Source organism: Vicugna pacos, chromosome 2 (assembly GCF_048564905.1).
Source record: "Vicugna pacos chromosome 2, VicPac4, whole genome shotgun sequence".
NCBI lineage: Eukaryota > Metazoa > Chordata > Mammalia > Artiodactyla > Camelidae > Vicugna > Vicugna pacos.
This window is the reverse complement of record NC_132988.1, coordinates 68,556,731-68,576,285: the sequence shown is the minus strand read 5'-3', so window position 1 is coordinate 68,576,285 and position 19,555 is coordinate 68,556,731. Positions and strand designations below refer to the sequence as shown.

At 35.8% G+C, this 19,555-nt stretch overlaps 2 protein-coding genes across 5 annotated transcripts in view; one reads left to right on the top strand and one right to left on the bottom strand.

Moving 5' to 3' along the window:
* Window positions 1-19,555, top strand: part of JCHAIN (joining chain of multimeric IgA and IgM) — a 409,126-nt gene that overhangs the window by 82,446 nt on the left and 307,125 nt on the right. The gene's annotated exons all lie outside the window — the stretch shown is intronic.
* Window positions 4,490-17,736, bottom strand: AMTN (amelotin). Its single transcript, XM_072941064.1, has 8 exons — window positions 17,667-17,736; window positions 14,649-14,735; window positions 13,636-13,701; window positions 12,630-12,713; window positions 8,937-8,972; window positions 7,664-7,690; window positions 5,226-5,490; window positions 4,490-4,547 (listed from the first exon to the last, which is right to left on the bottom strand). Exons 1-8 carry the CDS (start codon window positions 17,718-17,720, stop codon window positions 4,537-4,539), a joined length of 630 nt encoding a protein of 209 aa, XP_072797165.1. The 5' UTR covers window positions 17,721-17,736; the 3' UTR covers window positions 4,490-4,536.

Below are 19,555 nucleotides of genomic sequence, written 5' to 3'. Positions count from 1 at the left end.
TTTCCTGAATATGGCTTTTTGCGTCTTAGATTAGATGTCTACAGGTCAGGTCTGCCAGTATTCTACTGGGAGGATGAGCCTGCAATTTTATGACCCTTTAGTGTGACTTTTTTCCTGGCCTGCGGAGGTCTTCCTACCCAAGGGATAATGTAGACAGTTGGAGGAGTTATAAAATCTTGTTTCCTTCTTTCCTACTTACTCTCATGGTATTACAAGGCATTAATCACTTACATACTTTGCTCATACTCTCTGTGGTTTTCCTTAAATGTTGTCCTTAATCACCCTTCCTCCTGACTGCTTGAGTTCTTGCTTGCATTTATGGATAGCTATCATAGTTGAGACTTTATTTGTTCCTAGAAGTACCCATTCCCCCTAAAGGGGCCATTGCTGTCTTTTCCCTGGCTCCGGCTGGTTCATTATGCTTTTAGATTTGCTTTCTCAGGACCACGAGGGGGCGACGTTTTCTATCTCTTAGTCATCATTTCTAGCAAACAGTATCAATCTGCAAACACTGTGGGCTAATATTTTAAAATACTAACCAGTAATTTCTTGATATATTTAAAGATTAATATTATTAAACAACACAATTTTAAGTTTACAGAAATATTGAGCAGAAAGTACATAGAGCTCCTCTTTATCTCCTTTCCCATTACCCTACAGTTAATCTTATTGCTAATATCTTGCATTAGTGTCATAAATTTGTTACAATTGATGATCCAATACTGACACATTTTATTAACTAAATCCAACAGTTTACATTCTGATTTACTCTTTATGTTGTATATTATGTGGGTTTTGAAAAATGTATGTACCTACTGTCTCTGTATCTGTATTACACAGAATAGTTTCATTGCCCTAAAAATCCCTTGTACTTCACCTGTTCATCCTTCCTCTCCCCAGAACTCTGGCAGTCACCGACCGTTTTACTGTCACCACAGTTTTGCCTTTTCCAAAATGTCATCTAGCTGGAATCGTGTAGTATATATCTTTGCATATTGGCTTCTTTTGCTTAGCAGTATGCATTTAAGATTACTTCATGACTTTCTGTGACTTGATAACTGACTAATACTCCATTGTATGGTTTACCACAGTTTTCTTATCCATTCAACTATTGAAGGACATCTTGTTTACTTCCAGGTTTGGCAATTATGAGTAAAGTTGCTATACACATTTGTATGCAGATTCTTGTGTGAACTAAAGTTTTCAGTTCATATGGGTAAATACTAAGGAGCACAATTGCTTGATCATATGGCTAAGAGTATCTTAAGTTTTGTAAGAAACTGCCAAACTGTCTCCCAAAGTAGCTGTACCATTTTGCATTTCTACCGGCAATGAATGGGAGTTCCTGTTGCTTCACATCCTTAGCAGTATTTGACGTTACCAGTGTTGTGGATTTTAACCTTTCTAATAGGTGTTTAATGGTATCTCATTGGTTTTAAATTTGCAGTTTCGTGCTGACATATGATGTTGAGCCTTGTTTCCCGTATTCTGAATAATTGCCATCTGTATGTCTTCTTTGGTGAGGTGTCTGTTCAGGATTTTTGCCTATTCAAAAAAATTGTATTGCTTGTTTTGTTATTGTTGAATTTTATGAATTCTTTCTATATTTTGCATGCCAGTCCTTTATCAGGTATATGTTTTGCTAAGATTTTTCTCCTAGTCTGTGGCTTGTCTTTTTATTTTCTTAACACTATCTTTTGCAGTGCAGAAAAATTTAACTTTAGTGAAAGTCTAACTTACCAATTTTTCCTTCATAGAGTGTACTTTTGATATGCTATCTAAAAAGTCATCACCAAACCTAACATTATCTAGATATACTCCCACATTATATATACTAGGAATCTCTGGCTTTGCATTTTATGTTTAGGTATATAAATTTTTTTTAAGACTCCTCTATTTTTATTTATTTATTTATTTTTTGCATTTTTTTCTAGGTCTATGAAATTAATTTGAGTTAATTTTTGTGAAATGTGTAAGGTCAATATCTATTCTTTTCTGTCTCTTCATATGACAATAATTTTGTATTATCATTTTATGGTCCAGTCTTTTCTCTAACACTATTGATTAAATTTGATTGATTTTTTTTTGGTAATTTAGAAAAGTTTCTTTCAACTTTATATCTTGTGGAAATTTAAGTTCAAAACCCATTTCCACCAAATACTAGCTCCTGAGTGACCTTGGAAATGTTACTAACACAAAGCTTTAGATTCCCCATTGGTTAAATAGGGGTGTTACTTTTAATGCTGTGGCTCTTCTTCTATTATATTTAGACCTGCATTGTCCAATATGGTAGCCACTAACCAAATGTGGTTGTTAAGCACTTGAAAGGCTAGTCTAAATTAATATGCAAACAGAAATACACATCTACTTCCAAAGATTTAGTAACACCACCCCCCCAAAAAAGATAAAATAGATCATTGATTTTTTTGTATTGCATATATGTCAGGCTATAATATTGTATATATACACATATACATATACATATACACACACACACATAGGGTTAAATAAAATATATTAACATTAATTTCACCTACTTTTTACCTTTTTCATGTGGCTACTAGGAAATTTTAAATGACATATGTGGTTCATGTTATATTTCGATTGGACAGCACTTCTCCAGAGCTTGGTATCCATTTGCCTTACCAAGACTAAATTAGAGCTTAGTTTTTCAAAAATATTTTGTACTTCCCACATAGAATGCTCTCACTATACATTATTTCCCTTTGCTTTGTACGCCAAGCAGAATTTGTCACCTAGAACAAGGGAGGTGTTATTATGACTTTTTGCCATCTAATAAGGATGTAAATAGGATGTTACAAAAATAACACAAACACAAGGGAAGGAAGGGCAAATAGAACTGGGTGAAAGTGGTGAGGCAGAGATGGATTGATTATGAAGCTAATAAAGCTTAAGCTTCAGGGCCTTTTACTTGCCCTGGCTCCTTCCAAAACCCCAAGGGGATGCTAGCAATGTGTTCACAGAGTCTTATGTTTGTAGCTCTTGAAAATGTAAGATATTTTAACTACAACCAGTAACAACATCTGTCTCTCTCCATGGTGGCTTTCCTTTCATCATACTTTGCATCAAAAGGCATTGGGATGATCATAGGTATTTTTGAGATTTGCCTAAGAAAGGTTGAATTGAGGAGAAATTGATTTTGAGTTTAGTGGGATAAATGTATGTGGTTTGTGAATGATTCAGTTGCTCTCGTTGTTCCACTTTAGAAATGGCTTTCAGGAATACTCCTACCCCTTACCGTCTTATCGAACTCATCATGTTAACCTTGTGGGATGTCTATAACAGGAGTTTTTGCCCCTGTTTTACAGATAAGTAAAATGAAGCTCATAGAGACTCTTTTTTTTTTTTCTATAGAGGGTTACCTAGGAAATCTTTCGATTAACACTTGTAGTAAGTATCACATGACACTAATGGCAAAATAATTTACTCTCATTTGACTATAAAAATCTTGAAAATTCATAATATGTTATTCAGCTCTGCACATCTAAAACACCATGGCTAATAAATCTTTAGCCACTACTAAATTTTTAACCATCTGAAAAACTTAACATGGAATATATTTTGTGAGTATATATTTAGGTTTGTTCCATACTGATGAGGCTGATGAAAATATAGTGGGAAATGTTATTAATATCTTTTGATCTCAAGTGAAAATGTTTAAATTCAATGCCCATGTCTTTCCTACGTGGGGCCTCTCTGTAGTTTGTATTAATGCCTCTCAGTCCCTCCCACTCTGAATGGAGTGCAATGGTCTGGGCTATACACTTAAATAAGATTAAATTCTACCTTTTAGATGTGCAGAGCAAGAGTTTCTTTAGTGAATACTTTTATCAATGTCATTGCTAACTCTCAGACATACCAAACTAAACATTAAATGCCAGAATCACTAGTATATAAGCAGCTTGAGGATAGGCAATATGACATAATTTTTGGCTTTTGCATATTTTAGATGCACATATAATTTGCTTTTAATTTGCAATTAATTTGCTTGTTGAAAATTAAATTTGTGGCTCCTGTGGGAGACAGTGGGTCTTAAGGTGGTTGTGAAGAAATTAGAACTTGTCCTTAGACAGCTGGATGTCCACTCCCATGAATGCTGCACTGCCTGCTTCCAGAGAAAGTCTAGACCGTGAGTAATCACCTAGGTGTCCTGAGGTGATGGAGTTTCTGAAATGGTCCGACCTTCTTTCACCAACCCCCAACTCCGCAAAGAAGAAAAAGAGTCAATTTCAAAATACATTTTAATATATATATCATCCAGGTCCAAAGTGGCATAATGTTATATTTCAAAGACAAATTTATCCATTTAATTCTAGTATTCTTTTTCAGAAGTCAGTATTCTCCAGGAAGTATATATTTTCAGAAATTTCAAGAACATTTCTATAGGTAAACTAAGAATGAATTTCTTCTGATACTCTCCAGTGTGTCTCAGCCTATTCCGTAATATGATCAATGAAAAAGATTCTCATGTGTCATCACATTTGAGGTGGCTTAGTTGAAAAAATTTGAGACAGCTTACTGAATTCCTGGAATAAAATAAAACACTTTTAAATTTAGGTAAAAGCATTGAATTTAAACATTTTAATTTGAGATCAAAACTTCTTTTCTAGGGTCAAGAGTATCAATAGCGAATCATCCTTTTGTCCATTTGGACATTTGAAACACTTGGGTCTGGACATCCTCACAGATTAAACGATTATCTCTGTTGGTGCTAGAAGAGCTTATTTTTGCCACGTTTTAAAAGTTCCATCTGAGGGGAATGGCACGTGGGTTCATCTACTGTGCTAACTGCATCTATTACTAGTGGCTGCTTGCAACCTTATGTTAGGAAGATTCTGAGACTCATCCATGATTAGGGAGTAGAAAAGAATATCTTGATTGATTAGCTGTGTCCTGTGTGTGTTTGAGGGTTGTGGGGGTGGGGAGGATAGGAAAGGGAGAGCACCGTTTGTTTCCAAATATTTCTAGCTCTGATTTAAAATAGAAGATAAGTTATGCCAGCAATTAAATGTCTTCTTTCTGGTAGATTTGATAGGGTTGGTAGCCTAGTGAAAACACTCCCTCACATTGCTGCAATCAAATGTGATGAATAAAAGGGCTCCCTGGTATTACTGGGATCTGCATTTGTCAAGGCAAGAATTCTCCTTCCACTTTGCAGATGACTTTCATGGCCCAGGGGCACATGAGCGGCTTGGAGAATTTACCATTTGGCGATGGTGTGGTGGTTTCCTCCATAGTGTGTGTGCCCCTTTGGATGCCTGCAGGGGTGGTCACTACAAAGTCATCATCTGTGCCACTGGAAGTTGGGAGGGGGCCCCGTGGCGTTCCCTGGTTGGCAGAATTTACTCCTGCTTGTCCTGCAGGAAGGATTCCGTTCTGGACATCTGGATTAGCCTGACTGGTGGGCTGGATGGCTCCAGGGAACAAGGGATGGAAGATAAGGCCTGTGAAGATTTGCGGGGCTGCTGGCTGGAATGAGGGAAGGAAAAAGAAAACAAAGTCAAAAGAACACATTTTAAGGCTGGTCAACCACCTTTTTCTTCTTGGTGGGTAGCAAGTTTGGGTAGGATTTGCAGATGGAGAGGGTAGAGCCAGTAAAGATTGAGCCTTCCTCGGAGGAAATGCCGCCCCTACCTGAGCCAAGCCTGATGCTGGTTTCATTACTAGGATTCCTTGATGTGCTCCATTTCCCTCAGGAGGGGAGAGCCAGAATCAAGTCAGGCCCAGGAAAAGGAAAAATGCATAATTTGTTCGTATCAGGTACAGCTGGAGGTAGAGCTAAGGCAGAGAATCCATACATTACAGTGGGTTGTATCTCTGTTATTGACCTAAATCATAGTCTTTCACCCATATATATTTTAAAGTAATTTAAGAGATAAAATTAATGGAAAATTAATGCAATCAATCCTTCTCTCATGGTTTGTATCCCTTCAGATTTCTTTTAAGGTATTTTTCAAAGGCATTGGAATATTTAGTCAGAAATCTTTCTTTTGGTAATTCGACCACTGGTGTATTCCTTGAGGTTATTCAGTGGATCTCCTCTCTATCGGACTGTCAATGATTTGCACACTGGTAATGAATGCTGTTGCTGCCTACAATTGTTCTTTTTTCCCCCTGGGAAAAAATTACTGTGAAATTTCTTCCAAAGAAGAAATAATTTGAAATCAGCTAGTTTCAGAGAGAAGTCAGGCAGGAATCAGCTGGTTTTAGAGAGAGTTCGATGGGATTCTCGAAGAACCAAAAGGGTTGAAGTCTCATAATTAAGATACAGGTCCATTTCCTTGAGTGCGGTTCTCAATTGTTACTTTGCATAAGAGCCACTTAAGAGGTAGAAATATGCACTTTCAACCAGCACTCCAAGTTGTCCTGGTTTGATGGTCCAGGACTGAAGTTTGGAAAACACTGTCTTAGATTTATGTTGTACTGAAACCAGAATTCGACTTATGCCGGATAAGAGACAGGAGTAGAGTACAGAAGTTTTCAGGTTAGGGGTTGTGACATCCATGCATTTGAAACAAAGAAAGTGGGTGGTACCATCATTTAAAAGTAAGACAACAATAATAGATTATAAATTACCAAGTGCATTCTATATGTTAAGGGTAAATATTGTTTCATAAAATGCATTTGTGTTGGCTGCATGAAAAATAAAGCTGTTACTATGGATTTCACTAAAAAAAAAATGAAAATCACTGGTACAGTGGATAGAAGAATGATTTTCAATCTGGATCTATTCTTTTTTGACCTTGGGACCTAAGTTGAGTAAGCTTTCAGAGCCACAGTTTCTATTTCTGTAAAGTTGGATTAAAAATCTCTGTTTTGTAATTTGTTGAGGATTAGAGGCCATATGTGTAAAAAGGTCTACTAAAATCCCTGTTTTTACAGAATTGGGTCAATAACTGGTAGATATGGGTGCTCATGTATAAATGTTGGCAGAATTGTTACTTTATTTTATTTATGGACAGTCTATCAAGTCTCTACCTTTTCCATAATAGAAACATTTAAAGAACTGTCTTCCCAGATATTGCCTCAACTCTTTAGTTCAGTATCATGTTTAGATACATTAATTCAAGTCATTTTTTTCTAAAAATGACTTATGGGGAAATATATAGAAGTGTTTAGTAATGGTAATATGAATTTTACCTAGGTTCAGCCCTCTAATTATTCATATGTATAGTGAAGAGTTCATTCATCACCATAAGAGGATAATTTCCTCCAAGAATTAAAAATTTGTCAAGAAAATAAATCTTTCCTGCAATAAATACCAATATATGTATTGTTCTACATCTGCATGCATTTCAATAACTTACAGTCCCATATTTTAATCAATCTAAAGTGTAAAAATATGCATTGGCTTTTGGGATAGAACTGAATCTAACATCAAATACAGAGAACAAAAGTTAAGTCAAGTTAATGGGAAAGTAGATGGAGAAGGATGATGAAGTCCCCAGCTGGACAAAGGATTTATCTAATGCGAAAACCTATAAAAATGTTCAGTTCATTGTAGTATGCACCAGGTTTAGGTTTTGTGATCAAAAGAGACTATATGAAAGCATTATATTAAAAAAAAAAAAAAGAAAACAGCATTGTGGTAGCAGTGAAAAGAATTTGAAATGCTAGTAATTAAAAAAATTTTTTTTTTTACCAATTCTTCTGAGCTTAGGATAGTACCCTAAAGGGAAAATAATAACACAGATTATTAGGCAACTTTTAATATATTTGAGGCAAGATATAAATAACATAACTTTAAAACTTAAAATAATTTTAAAGATTATAAAACAGATGTATACATTTTTAATTTTCAGTAATAGTTTAAACTGCCTTTGTGACTTGTATCACAAAACTCAAGTCAGCACATGATATTGCACTGCTAACATTTATTATCTGAGTGATGGGAAGTCTTCTGCATTTAAAAAATTATATATATTTCTATTATTAAGTAATAGGTGCATATTAGAGGAAACTTGGACTTTGCAGAAAGCAATAAAGAAAAAAATATAATCCCATCATGCAGAATTTGATATATTTTCTCCAGATGCTTTTCGAACATTTCTTTTTAACATACTAGAAGTCATGTCATTTATACAATTTGTCTTACCTTTTCTTTTAATACTACATGATAATCATTTAGCCATATTACCAACAAATTTTAATAAATATACTTCTGAATGGCCACAGAGTATTTGCTTTTATGTTGTACAGTTTACTTAATAATTTTCCTTTTGTTTAAATTTAAGTTGCACCTAATAATCTTCTCTACTATAAAAATTATTTTGATCAATATATTTGCACATAAACTTTAATTAATAAAGTTAAATAAGATTTAATGTGAATTTTATATTTGATTCCGCTTTTAGAAGTAAAAGCTGCCATCTGATGCTCATATTTGATCTTGGCTCTTGGTGATTTTATCATTGATCTCAAGAGTTACCTTTCATAAAGGAAAATAGGGAGAGATGAAAATGTTTTATTATTTTCAGGGAAAAGGTATATAGTTAATAAGTAAACTTGAGATTAAAAATTCCCCAAATTATTAATTATTAGGTAAGTCCATTAACTTGTTTTAACACTGTGGTTTAAATGATTGTTTGCTTCATCTGTGACATTTACTAACTGTGTGATTGTAGCTGAGTAACTATAAGATTGCCGGCACTCATCTTCAAATTGGAAAGAAATATATTGTCTATAAAAGTTTGCTTTGAAGATTAGGTGAGGTAGTACATAGTAAATAAAAAGGTGCTTAGCTCAGTACCTGGCACATAGTAAGTGCTCAGTAAGTGTTAGTTCTTGTTATTATCAGTGTCTATAAGGTGCAAAGTAGATAGGAAACTTGGTGACTATCTGGTGAATTGAGACAGGATTAAATATGTCATGCTAAGATGATTTAAAATAAAAATCTTATTACAAAATAATCTTACCTGGACTCCAAGGTGTGCTACTATAACTGGTAATATCTGAAAAAAAAAGTGAAAAATTTAGTAAAAGAGATATTAAAAGGTAAGTTCTGGCAGATGATATAAATATTGAGACTTTCTTAAAAGTATACAATATGTGTTGAACAAATATTTGTGTGAATGTGTCATCTATAATCATAGATGTAGACTCATAGAGCCAGACTGGAATTGGCACTCATCCAATCTGAAAAAGAAAATTAGACTCAGAGAGATTTAGAAACCAGTCCAAGGCAGCACATTTAAAAGGTAGACGTTAGTAAATTGGATGAACAAAAAATAATTTTGGTCTCAAGCTATCTCAAAACTTAAAATTATTCCAAGTAGTCATGAAGATAAAACACATATTTCTTTTCTATGGCATCTCAGAAGACACATGAAAACATGGAATGGATATTTTAAAATACAAAGATTTCTTGAAGCATATGTATTTAGTCTCATAATGATTACCTGGATATTTTGCTATTAAAATTGAGCACTGCTCGGAAAGTGTGGATGATGCTGTCCAAGAACCCCAATCCTAGCAGAGCTCTTAGAGCTAAGTGAGAAATACTGGTCCCTGACAACTTTGTAAATGCTATGAATTTATAGTTGAAAAGACTTGGGTGAGATGCTGGTGTGCTCTAGCAATCTAAGAACTAAAGTTACGGTTTGTCAAACAAAAACTAGGGTTCCAAGGTTTATTTTTATTTCTATAGAAATTCACATAATGTCACAGAAGTTACCAAAATGGAAAATAAATTTATGGTTACCAGGGGGAAGGATGTGGGAAGGGATAAATTGGGAGTTCGAGATTTGCAGATACTGACTGGTATAAATAAAATAGATAAACAAGTTTATACTGTATAGCACAGGGAACTATATTTGATACCTTGTAGTAGCTTACAGTGAAAAAGAATATATATGTATATATGTATATTCATGTATGACTGTGCTGTACACCAGATATTGACACAAATTGTAAACTGACTATACTTCAATTAAAAAAAAAGTAAAAAAAAAACCCCCAAAACTAAACCAAAATGGAACTTTTAATACTAAAGTCTTACAAGAAGACTCAACTTTATTATTTCTCAAGGCAATTTGTACAATAATACTCATAATGCCAAAAGGTAAAAAGTACACACATTGAAGAAAAAGCTTTCTTCTCAGCCAGATGCTTCGCTAATGACAAAAAGCAATGTATCTTCAAGATGGCAATGGAAAAGTAGATTGAAGAGAAGGGACACAGGATTTGGGAGAAAACAAAATTGAAATTTCTTCTTTTAAAGCAAATTGGAAGGAACAAAAAGATACAAAGAGAAAACCACAGATGTCTAAATAAAAACTGTAATGAAAAATAATTTAATAATGTAACACCAATGCAGCGCTAAGAAGAAAAATTATTAGTTTTTGGTAGAGAAATTGCTTGAAATAATAATAGCTAACACTTACTGAGTGATTTCCACGTGACAGGCACTGTTCTAAGATTTTATATAAATTTGCTCATTTAATCCTTCTAATAGCTATAGCAGTAGATTTTAATTAATTCCTACTTTACGTTATGAGGAGAGTGAGCCACAGAAGTTTAAGTAACTTGGCCACCCTGGAGAGCTGGGATTTGACTAGAAGTTTTGTGGTTCTAGAGTTCACTCTTAATCATATTGGCCTTGCTTAGGTAAATGAGAGATGTGGACAGGTGCCCAAGTTTCTGGCAGAGGACATAAACTACGCTGCATAGGGAGAGGCAGAGTCAGAGGGTCTGAGGCCGCACAGCATAAGGCAGGCATGGGGACCCTTGATTGTGGCAAAGCCTAGAGACATTGAAGAATCCCTCCAAGAAAGGGGATTGATGTATATTACTGCATGTTGGGGAGCATGCCATGTCAACCCGTCTCTACTGAATCTTCAGTAACATCTACAGTGCCCACTAATGCCTTTGACTCCAGCGGATATATTCTTTGGTGAAAATGAAGATGTACTAAGTCTGACTTTGAGGTTAGAGCAGGGCGACAACTGAAACTGAAGGTGGGTAGTTGGCAGATGGATTATACTAGGGTCACATAAAGAGATTCTCATTTTATTTGCTTCTCTCTCTAGTCTTTTCAGAGGATCACTTTTATTATTAAGATGTAAATAAACAGAAATACTTTGAGTGAAAGCTTTAATATGTCTGTAAAAAAAAGTACTGACTGATAGACAAGTATACACCTCAATATTAAAAATATGTAAAAATAAGTTATAGAGTTTTATAAATACGAGAAAATGAAGCAGTATAGTATTTCTTGCGTTGTTATTTTGGACAAAGGTACAGAAAAAGTAGTTGCATGTGATGTAAAATTTAAACTGAGCAGCTTAAAATATTTTGGCAATTAAACTCAGTTTTGATTATAGTTACTAATCAAACTTGCTATTATTAAAACCTGGAGGTGTCCATAGTGATAGGAAGATGGTTAGGGTATATTCATGCTTGATAATTTGGGAAATGTGTATTGAAAGTCATACATTTTTGTATGTATTTGGACCCATAAATTCTATTCCTAAGAATTGGTCTTAAGGAAGTAATCACCAATATGGTCAAAGACTTAGTCAAAGGATGTTCACTGTAGTATTGTTTATAGAAACAAAAATTTTGAAAAAAAACCCCTATTTTTTACATTATGATAGAATATAAGCAATCATTAAAAACAATGTTGTAAGTATTCTCAATATTATAAGTGAATATTCAAAATATAGGAAAGGATATTCAAAATGTGTTATGTGAAAAATGAGATTATAGAACATTAGATATAGTAAAAACATATTTTCTTTAACAAACTGTACTCACATTCATAGAACAAAGACTGGAAGGACATGCCCTAGAATGCTGACTGTGTTTTATTCTGGCTGATAGGTTTATGGGTGAATTGTCTTTTTTCTTTTTTCTTATCTGTATTTTCTCTCTAATTAACATATACTATGTATGTAATAATCAAGAAAGCCTCTACAAAAAATTAGACCATTATGTGGGAATGATAAGGGCTGAGGTAATGTGTTAGGAAGAACAAGTTAGCTATAACCCACTTAGCCATAAAGGGACCATTGTATTTTCGCTTGAAATACTTCTGAAAGCGGTGATGTGCTTAGCATGTCATTTATATCTGTGTGAGAGGGGTTTCAGGGTTTCTCCTGAAAGCAAATCGTGGTGGGAGGAGAGAAGGAACTAGAGAATTCTTGAGGACTTGAGAGGAGGCATGAAAAAAGGGACCCAAAAGAAGGAGATTAGATTTGCTGAAAACGAACTTTATCTGTCTCTTATTTTCCCTTTGAAATGATTTTGGTCCCTCAGAAAAGTCTTCAGAAGCAATCAGAGCAAGCCGGAGAAGAATCCTGATCCCTCTCAATCCCCCTGCAACCTTTACTTCTCAGTCTCCCCCAGCTCTGCACATTTCCTGTTACCTATTACAGATGTGTTCTAGAGGCGTCGTGGGGCAGCATGCTCAGCTTTCTGGGTGTGTTTTCATAAGGTTTCAGCAAGAACCACACTACCCCAAACTGCTGTGTGTTTAGTGGGGCTTCTCTCTGCAAATTACCTCGATAAAACTTTCAAGAACCTTGAAAAAATTCTTTTCTCCTCTTTTGGTTTCCGCCCGATTGAAAATGCTCCCCAGTGTTAAACTGAAGCCTCATCATTGAACTTACTTGTGGTTGTAGTTGCTGTTTCACGTTCAGTCCCCCCAGGGTCAGTGGGAGGGTCTGGGAACCAGGTGCCATCCCAGGATTTAGCTGTAGGGCAGTGAAGAAGATTTTCATTGTGTTGTTTCAGTTTGAAAATTCAGGAAACTAAGCTGTATTTAAATGTAAAATATATTTAAAGGGAGGATTTGCTATGCAAATCTATACTATTGTATTTGGAATTAGATTTAGAAATGAAATTCAAAGACTTGTTGAGTCTATTAGTACAATTACGAAGCCCAGGACTAAGTTTTCTCATATTAAGTTTTTTTTGGCATTTAACCCATTCTCCTATGTATTACTTAGGTGATTTTATCCTTGCTTTCTCCTTTTTGGCTATAACAGAAATGAAATTTCTGTTCCTGGAATTTTTCTGATAGCTTTCTTATGAAGAAATGAGTTCCTTCATAGGTATCTCTATGAAAATTGTGATGATCAGAGTAAGATATCTAGTCTGAATATCATCTAATACTGTATTTAAATCTGACCCCTGGAATAAAACCCACTTTAAGCAGAAAAGAAACTTACTAATTATTTTATCACCCAAACAGATTAAACTATAGGATATTCTATGAAAAGTATGTGCATATTTCTACCCTTTCTTGTTTGCTCCTGTCGCTGGGGTGATGATAGAGGTCATAGTCCTTGTGTGGGTGTGTGGATGTTGTAGGGGCAGAGAGGAAGATGTCATAGGAATGGGGAGGGGAGCTCGGAGAAGAGGTGAGAAGAAGTAAAGAAGTAAAGACCTGAGAATTAGATTAATTCCTTTAGAGCTTCTTGTGCTAAGAAAACTTTTTTATGATGTATCAAATAGCATCCAAGTCTCTTTTGACTTTTCTCTGTCATCTTTCAGCTTATCTGCAATGAATATGTGTATATGTGTACATCTTTGGATACACAGACACATACATTGAACATTGGGTATTATATTTATTTAACTATGGATATTAAAATGATGTAAAAGAGTACTTACCAGTTGCAGATCTGACCCCAGTGTGAGCATCTGTGTCAATGGTATTAGACTTAAAGAAGGGAAGACCTGCAGGGCATCGAAATTGATGTGTGAGACAGAAGGTTGATTTTACTGTGCTGTTAGTGGTGGAGATCCTCAAGTAACCTATACCCTTAATATGAGGGTAAGTGAAGATGAAGCTTCAATGACTCTCACTAGCATTGCTCCCTTCCATGGCCCTCGGAGAAAACCTCACAATGCCCTAGTTGAAGGTATTTATCAGCTTAAAAATGTGTAATTTACTCTTATTTTTTGCCTCGTTATAAATTATTCACTTTAGCAATAAATTTTACATATCTAATTTCGTATTCTTTTTCAGAAAAGGTCCCCAGATTGTATAAGCCTGAGTTTCTTAAGGAGGGGGGTCAGCTCCTGACTTGAGTGTTGCATAATGTCCAGAGACCAAAAAGAGAACTTTAGACTTTGGTGTTACTGCACTAGTTCACGAAGTCTAGTTGTAGGTAAGGAGGGGTCCTTTTGAGCAAAGGAAGGGTTGGGGTGGGAAGAAGAGGGGTAGCCAAGAGATAATGCACTTTTCAAAAGTATTTAGATATGCTTCAGAGACAGATTTTACAGTAACTCATAAGCTCATCAGCAACAGTGGAATTTAAGAAAACCATGAGGAAATCGGCAATCATTTTATAGACTGCCTCTTAATCCCTGCGAGTTCTGGCAAATACCATATATGATTATGTCACAAGGGAATAGATGAGCAAACTTTTTCAACAGGTGTAGCTATTGCTCTTCAGAGTTTACTAGATTTCATTGCTAAACAAAATTACTATTTATACAAGAGGAAAAAGAATGAGGATTGCTTTTCCTGCTCAAAGTTTTCGTAACAGCGTATTTCTTGTTTTTCCCCCCACAGGTAAAACTTTTCTTTCTGTTGCTCAGTCATGAGATTTTGGGTGAATCGTAATTTTAAATCCACTAGACTTAACGTCTGCAGATGTTCCCTACTGTAGAACTCTTACCGGATTTGGCTGCTGTTGGTTTAGTGGTGTTGCCTGATCTGGAACCAGCTTTGCTGGAGGAAGTCCCAGAGTAGGGTTGACCTGCATCTGTGATAACAGACATTTGAAGAGGCAGGAATGTGTTTGAGAGTTTATATCCATTTATTTCTGGGAGTTAACAAGTTGACCCAAATGCAGAAATGTCTGTCTTTAGCCTCTGTGTGTTTTGAGCAGTCTTGACTCCCTGAAACATTTTGGGCATGACAGGAGATGGAAATGCTTAGTGGAAAAGTACCAGAGCACGAGCGGGTGCTATGAGGAGGGACAGAGGGTGAGGTAGGGCACATGGATTTCTGGTGGTAGTTCCTAGGCTCCCACTTCTTTTCTGAAATTCCCTTCTTCCTTTTCCAGGACATGAAATACATAATTCACACCTTGGCTCTGTACACATTTGCTTTTTCCCAATGCTTGAAGATAAGCTGCCATGATTTCTACTGTATTTTCATTAAGCTTCCCGCATTTGCCTCACACCCGACAAGTTAGTTCCTGTAATGGAAATTCAGTCCTCTTCCTAGTCAGGGTAGATTCATAGTGTATTAAGAATAACTGAATTTTAGGGGTAAAAATCTCCTTGAATTCATATGCTCTAGTTGTATGGTTTTGTTTTATAAGTGAGGAACCTGAGACCCAGACAAGCAACGTGATCTGTCCAAGGTGGTATGTTGAGTGGCAGAGTTTGTACTAGGATCCCTACAAGTGCTCTTAGTCTTTGAAGAAATGAATTCTTCTATTTGCTTCTCTTAGCACTCCATCTGCATTCAGGTGGACGCTCCCTGGCCGGGTTGACCCAGTGGCCATTGCTTCCAGCTGTAGCCACAAGGGCAGTGTTGTGTGCACCCCCACTCCCCGCTCCCCCAGCGCTGCATCGATCCTTGGATCACTTGGATATATCTTGGAGCTGCCACTAACTCTTTGTTTCACTTTGGTCTTTTCCCTCAGTTGTAAGAGGTAGGATTGACTCTATCTGTCCTTAGCGGTCCCTTTAAGCTTTAAGGTTATGTAAATACAAATTCTGCAAATGTCTTTTCATCCCCTGCAATGCATTGTCAGCATGGCAGTCAGAAGGATCCTTTGAAAACAATAGTTTGGTCATTTCATTTCTCTACCCATTCCCTGCCTTGACTTCCATTTTCACTCAGAGTGAAAACCAGAGACCCCACGATGGCCTAAAAAGGCTCTCAGGTCCTGGGCCCCCAGAGCCTCTCTGACCTTCCATCCCACCTCATTTCCTCTCATTCACTCTACTACTGCCATTCAGGCAACTTGCAGTCTCTGGAACAGGTAAGGCCCACTCCTGCCTCAGATCCTCACCTCCACCTGTTACCTCTGTCTGGAATACATCTTGCCCTAGACTTTGGCTCAGTCCTTCCCCTGCTTCAAGTTGTTGGTTGAGTTCATCTTCTTTTTGAGGTCTATTCTGACTACCCCTCTGAATATGCAACCTGTACCATCTCCAATGTGCACCCTATTTCCAAACTTTTGATCTACTGAAAACAATCACTAGGCTGCTTTAAGTGTTCACATTTGCAAGTCAGTACATTTTTTAATGCCTTTGTGATAATTCAATACATTCATTTACAAATAATTAAAAAAACCCTTGTCCATGTGTCTTGAGTTTTCATTTGATGAATATTACTAGTATATCTAATAGACATTTAAAATTGCTTCTCACATTCCCGGTACCAGACTGCCTCTAGCTGCTCTCACGTTCCTGGCTATTAGCAGTCTGCGTTAACCTGCACATTACTCCTCAGTCCACCTTGAATGATAGCTGTGCTCCTGGAAAGCTTCATTTTTCCTGAGTTTTTACAAATTGTATGGTAATTTGAATTGACTAGAGTCACCTTATTTAGAAGACCCTTTTGGTAAATTGTTTGGTGAAGTGCAAAACCCATGTTTTACAAAAAAATTAACTTCCTAATATACCTTGTTTAGAAATTAAGTTTTTGCAGGCAATTTCTTTAAAGAAGGATAATTGTATATTTGCAATGAAGTAAGAAGGAGGTTGGAGAGTCATGTCTTGTTCCATTCCCTCTCTACAAGATCACCCTGTTCATTTCCTTCATAGAACTAATCACAGTTATAATGTATAATTTAACATTAAAAATATTTATTAGTATCTACAGTCCTTGTAAACACCATGAAGGATCATGTCTTTGTTTTTTCTGACCACTGTATCAGCAACTGGCACAATATCTTGTATATAGAGTTTTCAATGAATATTTGCTGATTATATGAATGAGTATGGAAGTGTCAGGTGAGCTTGAGGCTGAAGAATGGTTTCTTTTTGTTCTGCTACTTTTTGGTAAATATCTTCTAACTTTTTTCTCATTGTCCACACTCAAGCAAACAGAATGCACTTAAAGGTCCAAATCACCTATTTCTATGTCTATAAAATATTGGAGAACATTTGGAGTATGTGTTCTAATTCTAGTGTCCTTTCTTTGATATAACATATGTTGTATGTGATCATATTTTGTGATGAAATGTTCGAAGTCAAAAATATTGACTACTTTAATATTCTTTTGCTATTGCATGTTTCAGTTTTTTTTAGAGTTTATACAATCTAGATGTTTTGTGCTTCCAATTAGACAAATCAGAAAATATAGTTTACCTCTTTAGTCATGAGAAAATAATTAGTTGGCAAGAAAATCTTAAATTCTTTTCGGAAAGTAGAATAATTATCCACTTTGAGTACACATAATCTAAAGCATCCCCTTTCTCCTAATTTCTACCCTACTGCTCTGCCAAAATGAAACTCTACCACGATAGAGGGGATGCATTTAAAAAGTATAAGTACATTGAAATGTGCACTAGTACTTTGTTAGTTTATCATCTTTCAACTTGGAAAAAAACAGGAAACTTAGGGAATGGGTCACAGACAGGGCAGTTTTGGCAGCAGGCAAGAAGACAGAGAAGTTTACAATTAGAGATGCAGCTAAGGCTGGTTGGTCCATAATATAAACATATTGCACTTACTGGTAATGACAGAGTTGATCCTAGGAGACAAAACAGTAGAATCATAGTCTTCATGTTGAAATTGCTACCTGAAACAAAAAGACTGTTATTCTTTTGCTCTATTTTTTTCCTTTTGAAGACAAAGTAGAACTTGAAAAAACAGAATGTTGTTTGAAACATGGTCAGTTAATTACCTTTCTCTTCACTAGGCAAAATATACAGGTGAAACAATATTCAAAGTCCAGTTGATTTCTGTAGTTTCTGTGGTGAAAAATTTTACTCTTTGATGAACTGTGAGTTTGTAAGAGGAATTTAAACTTGACTCCAGGAGGCTGGCAACTGACAGACCAATCAGGACTTCGGTGTCTGAAATCATTTGGTTTCTTTCATTTCCCAACACTTCATTAGGTGAGTTATTAGCTACAGACATTGTATTACCCAATGTCTATCATTTGAATAGAGGGTATTTCAAGAAGACATGTCTTGTGTAATTTTAAAAAAGTGCAGACAATAAAAAATTATAACCCTTCTTCACCTCCATCTACTTTCCCAATGACTTCCCAGATGTACCTGTTTTATCATGTGTGTATGAACATATAAATCAAACAACAAAAGTATGTTAAAATTAAAAACAAGGCCTATTGTGTACATTGCTCTGCAGTTTACTTTGCTTACTTAACAAATAATGGGCATCCTTATGTATCAGTAAATATAGATTTATCTCATTTATTTAATGGCTACATTGTATTACATTGCATTTCCTTTTGATGGATATTTAATCCATTTCCATTTTATTTTGTAATTATAAGTAGTGCAATGAATAGCCTTATACAATTTTCTTACACATGTGAGAGCATTTCTTTAGGTATTATTCCTGGAAGTACTATACTAAAGGATATGTCTGTTTTAAATTTCACTAAGTATGGCCAAATTGCCTTCCAGAAATGTTGAATGGTGCATTTTATTTTAAATGAGGAAAACACTACTGTAATCTAAGCAAAATGCAAGGGTCCGTTGAGGTTTCTTTCACGAAAAGAACAATGAAATACTTACCATAGGTTTTCAGGGCCCCAGGCTTCACCTGGAGTTTTTGAGAGATGTCATTTCTTTAATGACATATACGGAGGGAGGTGGGGTCTGTTCAACAAGTTCTCAGTCCAAATCGAAGATAAATCTGTGTTAGGCCAGGATTTCACATAGAAGGCCCTCTTAGATTTGGCTAGTTTTAGAGTACAGAATGTCTGTCTTAGACAGTGAATTGTTCCCAAAAGCTTTTCTGTAATTATTCAATTCATTACACAATCAGCTTTTGTTACTGTCTGATAAGAACGGGGGAAACACAAAGGTTAACCAGGATACACTTAGTAAGTGCTAGGAGTACACACAGGTATGAAGGAAAACATGATTCATTTTGTTGGGGGCAGAAGGGCAGAGAGAGTTTAATAAAGGAGGTGATCTTGGAGCTGGGTTTTGAAGAATAACAAGCATTCATTAAGAATGCAAGGAGAGCCTCCACGCAGACAGTGTTCATACGTGAAGGAGTGATGTTATTGTTCCCTCACACTGGAACAAAATGAGGTGAGGATAGCAGTGAATGAGAAGGTTGGAGAGATACCTGATTTTAGCCACCAATAGTATTTTTGTTTGTTGGTTTGTTTCTGTTACTTATTTTGGCTTGCAATCATATTATCTCACACAGCTTCTTCATTATTTCCTGATTATATGTTTCTCTTGAACTAGATGGCGAGTTCCTGGGGCCTTGTCTTATATTTCTTTAGGGTCTTCTATGTTGATAACTTTGCAGAGCACCAGATGGTCACTGCATATTGATGAATAAATGGTAGAGGTATTATATACTACAGGGAGTTGGAGCAAGGCCAAGTTGAGGGAAGACTTCAGAGAAGAGATGG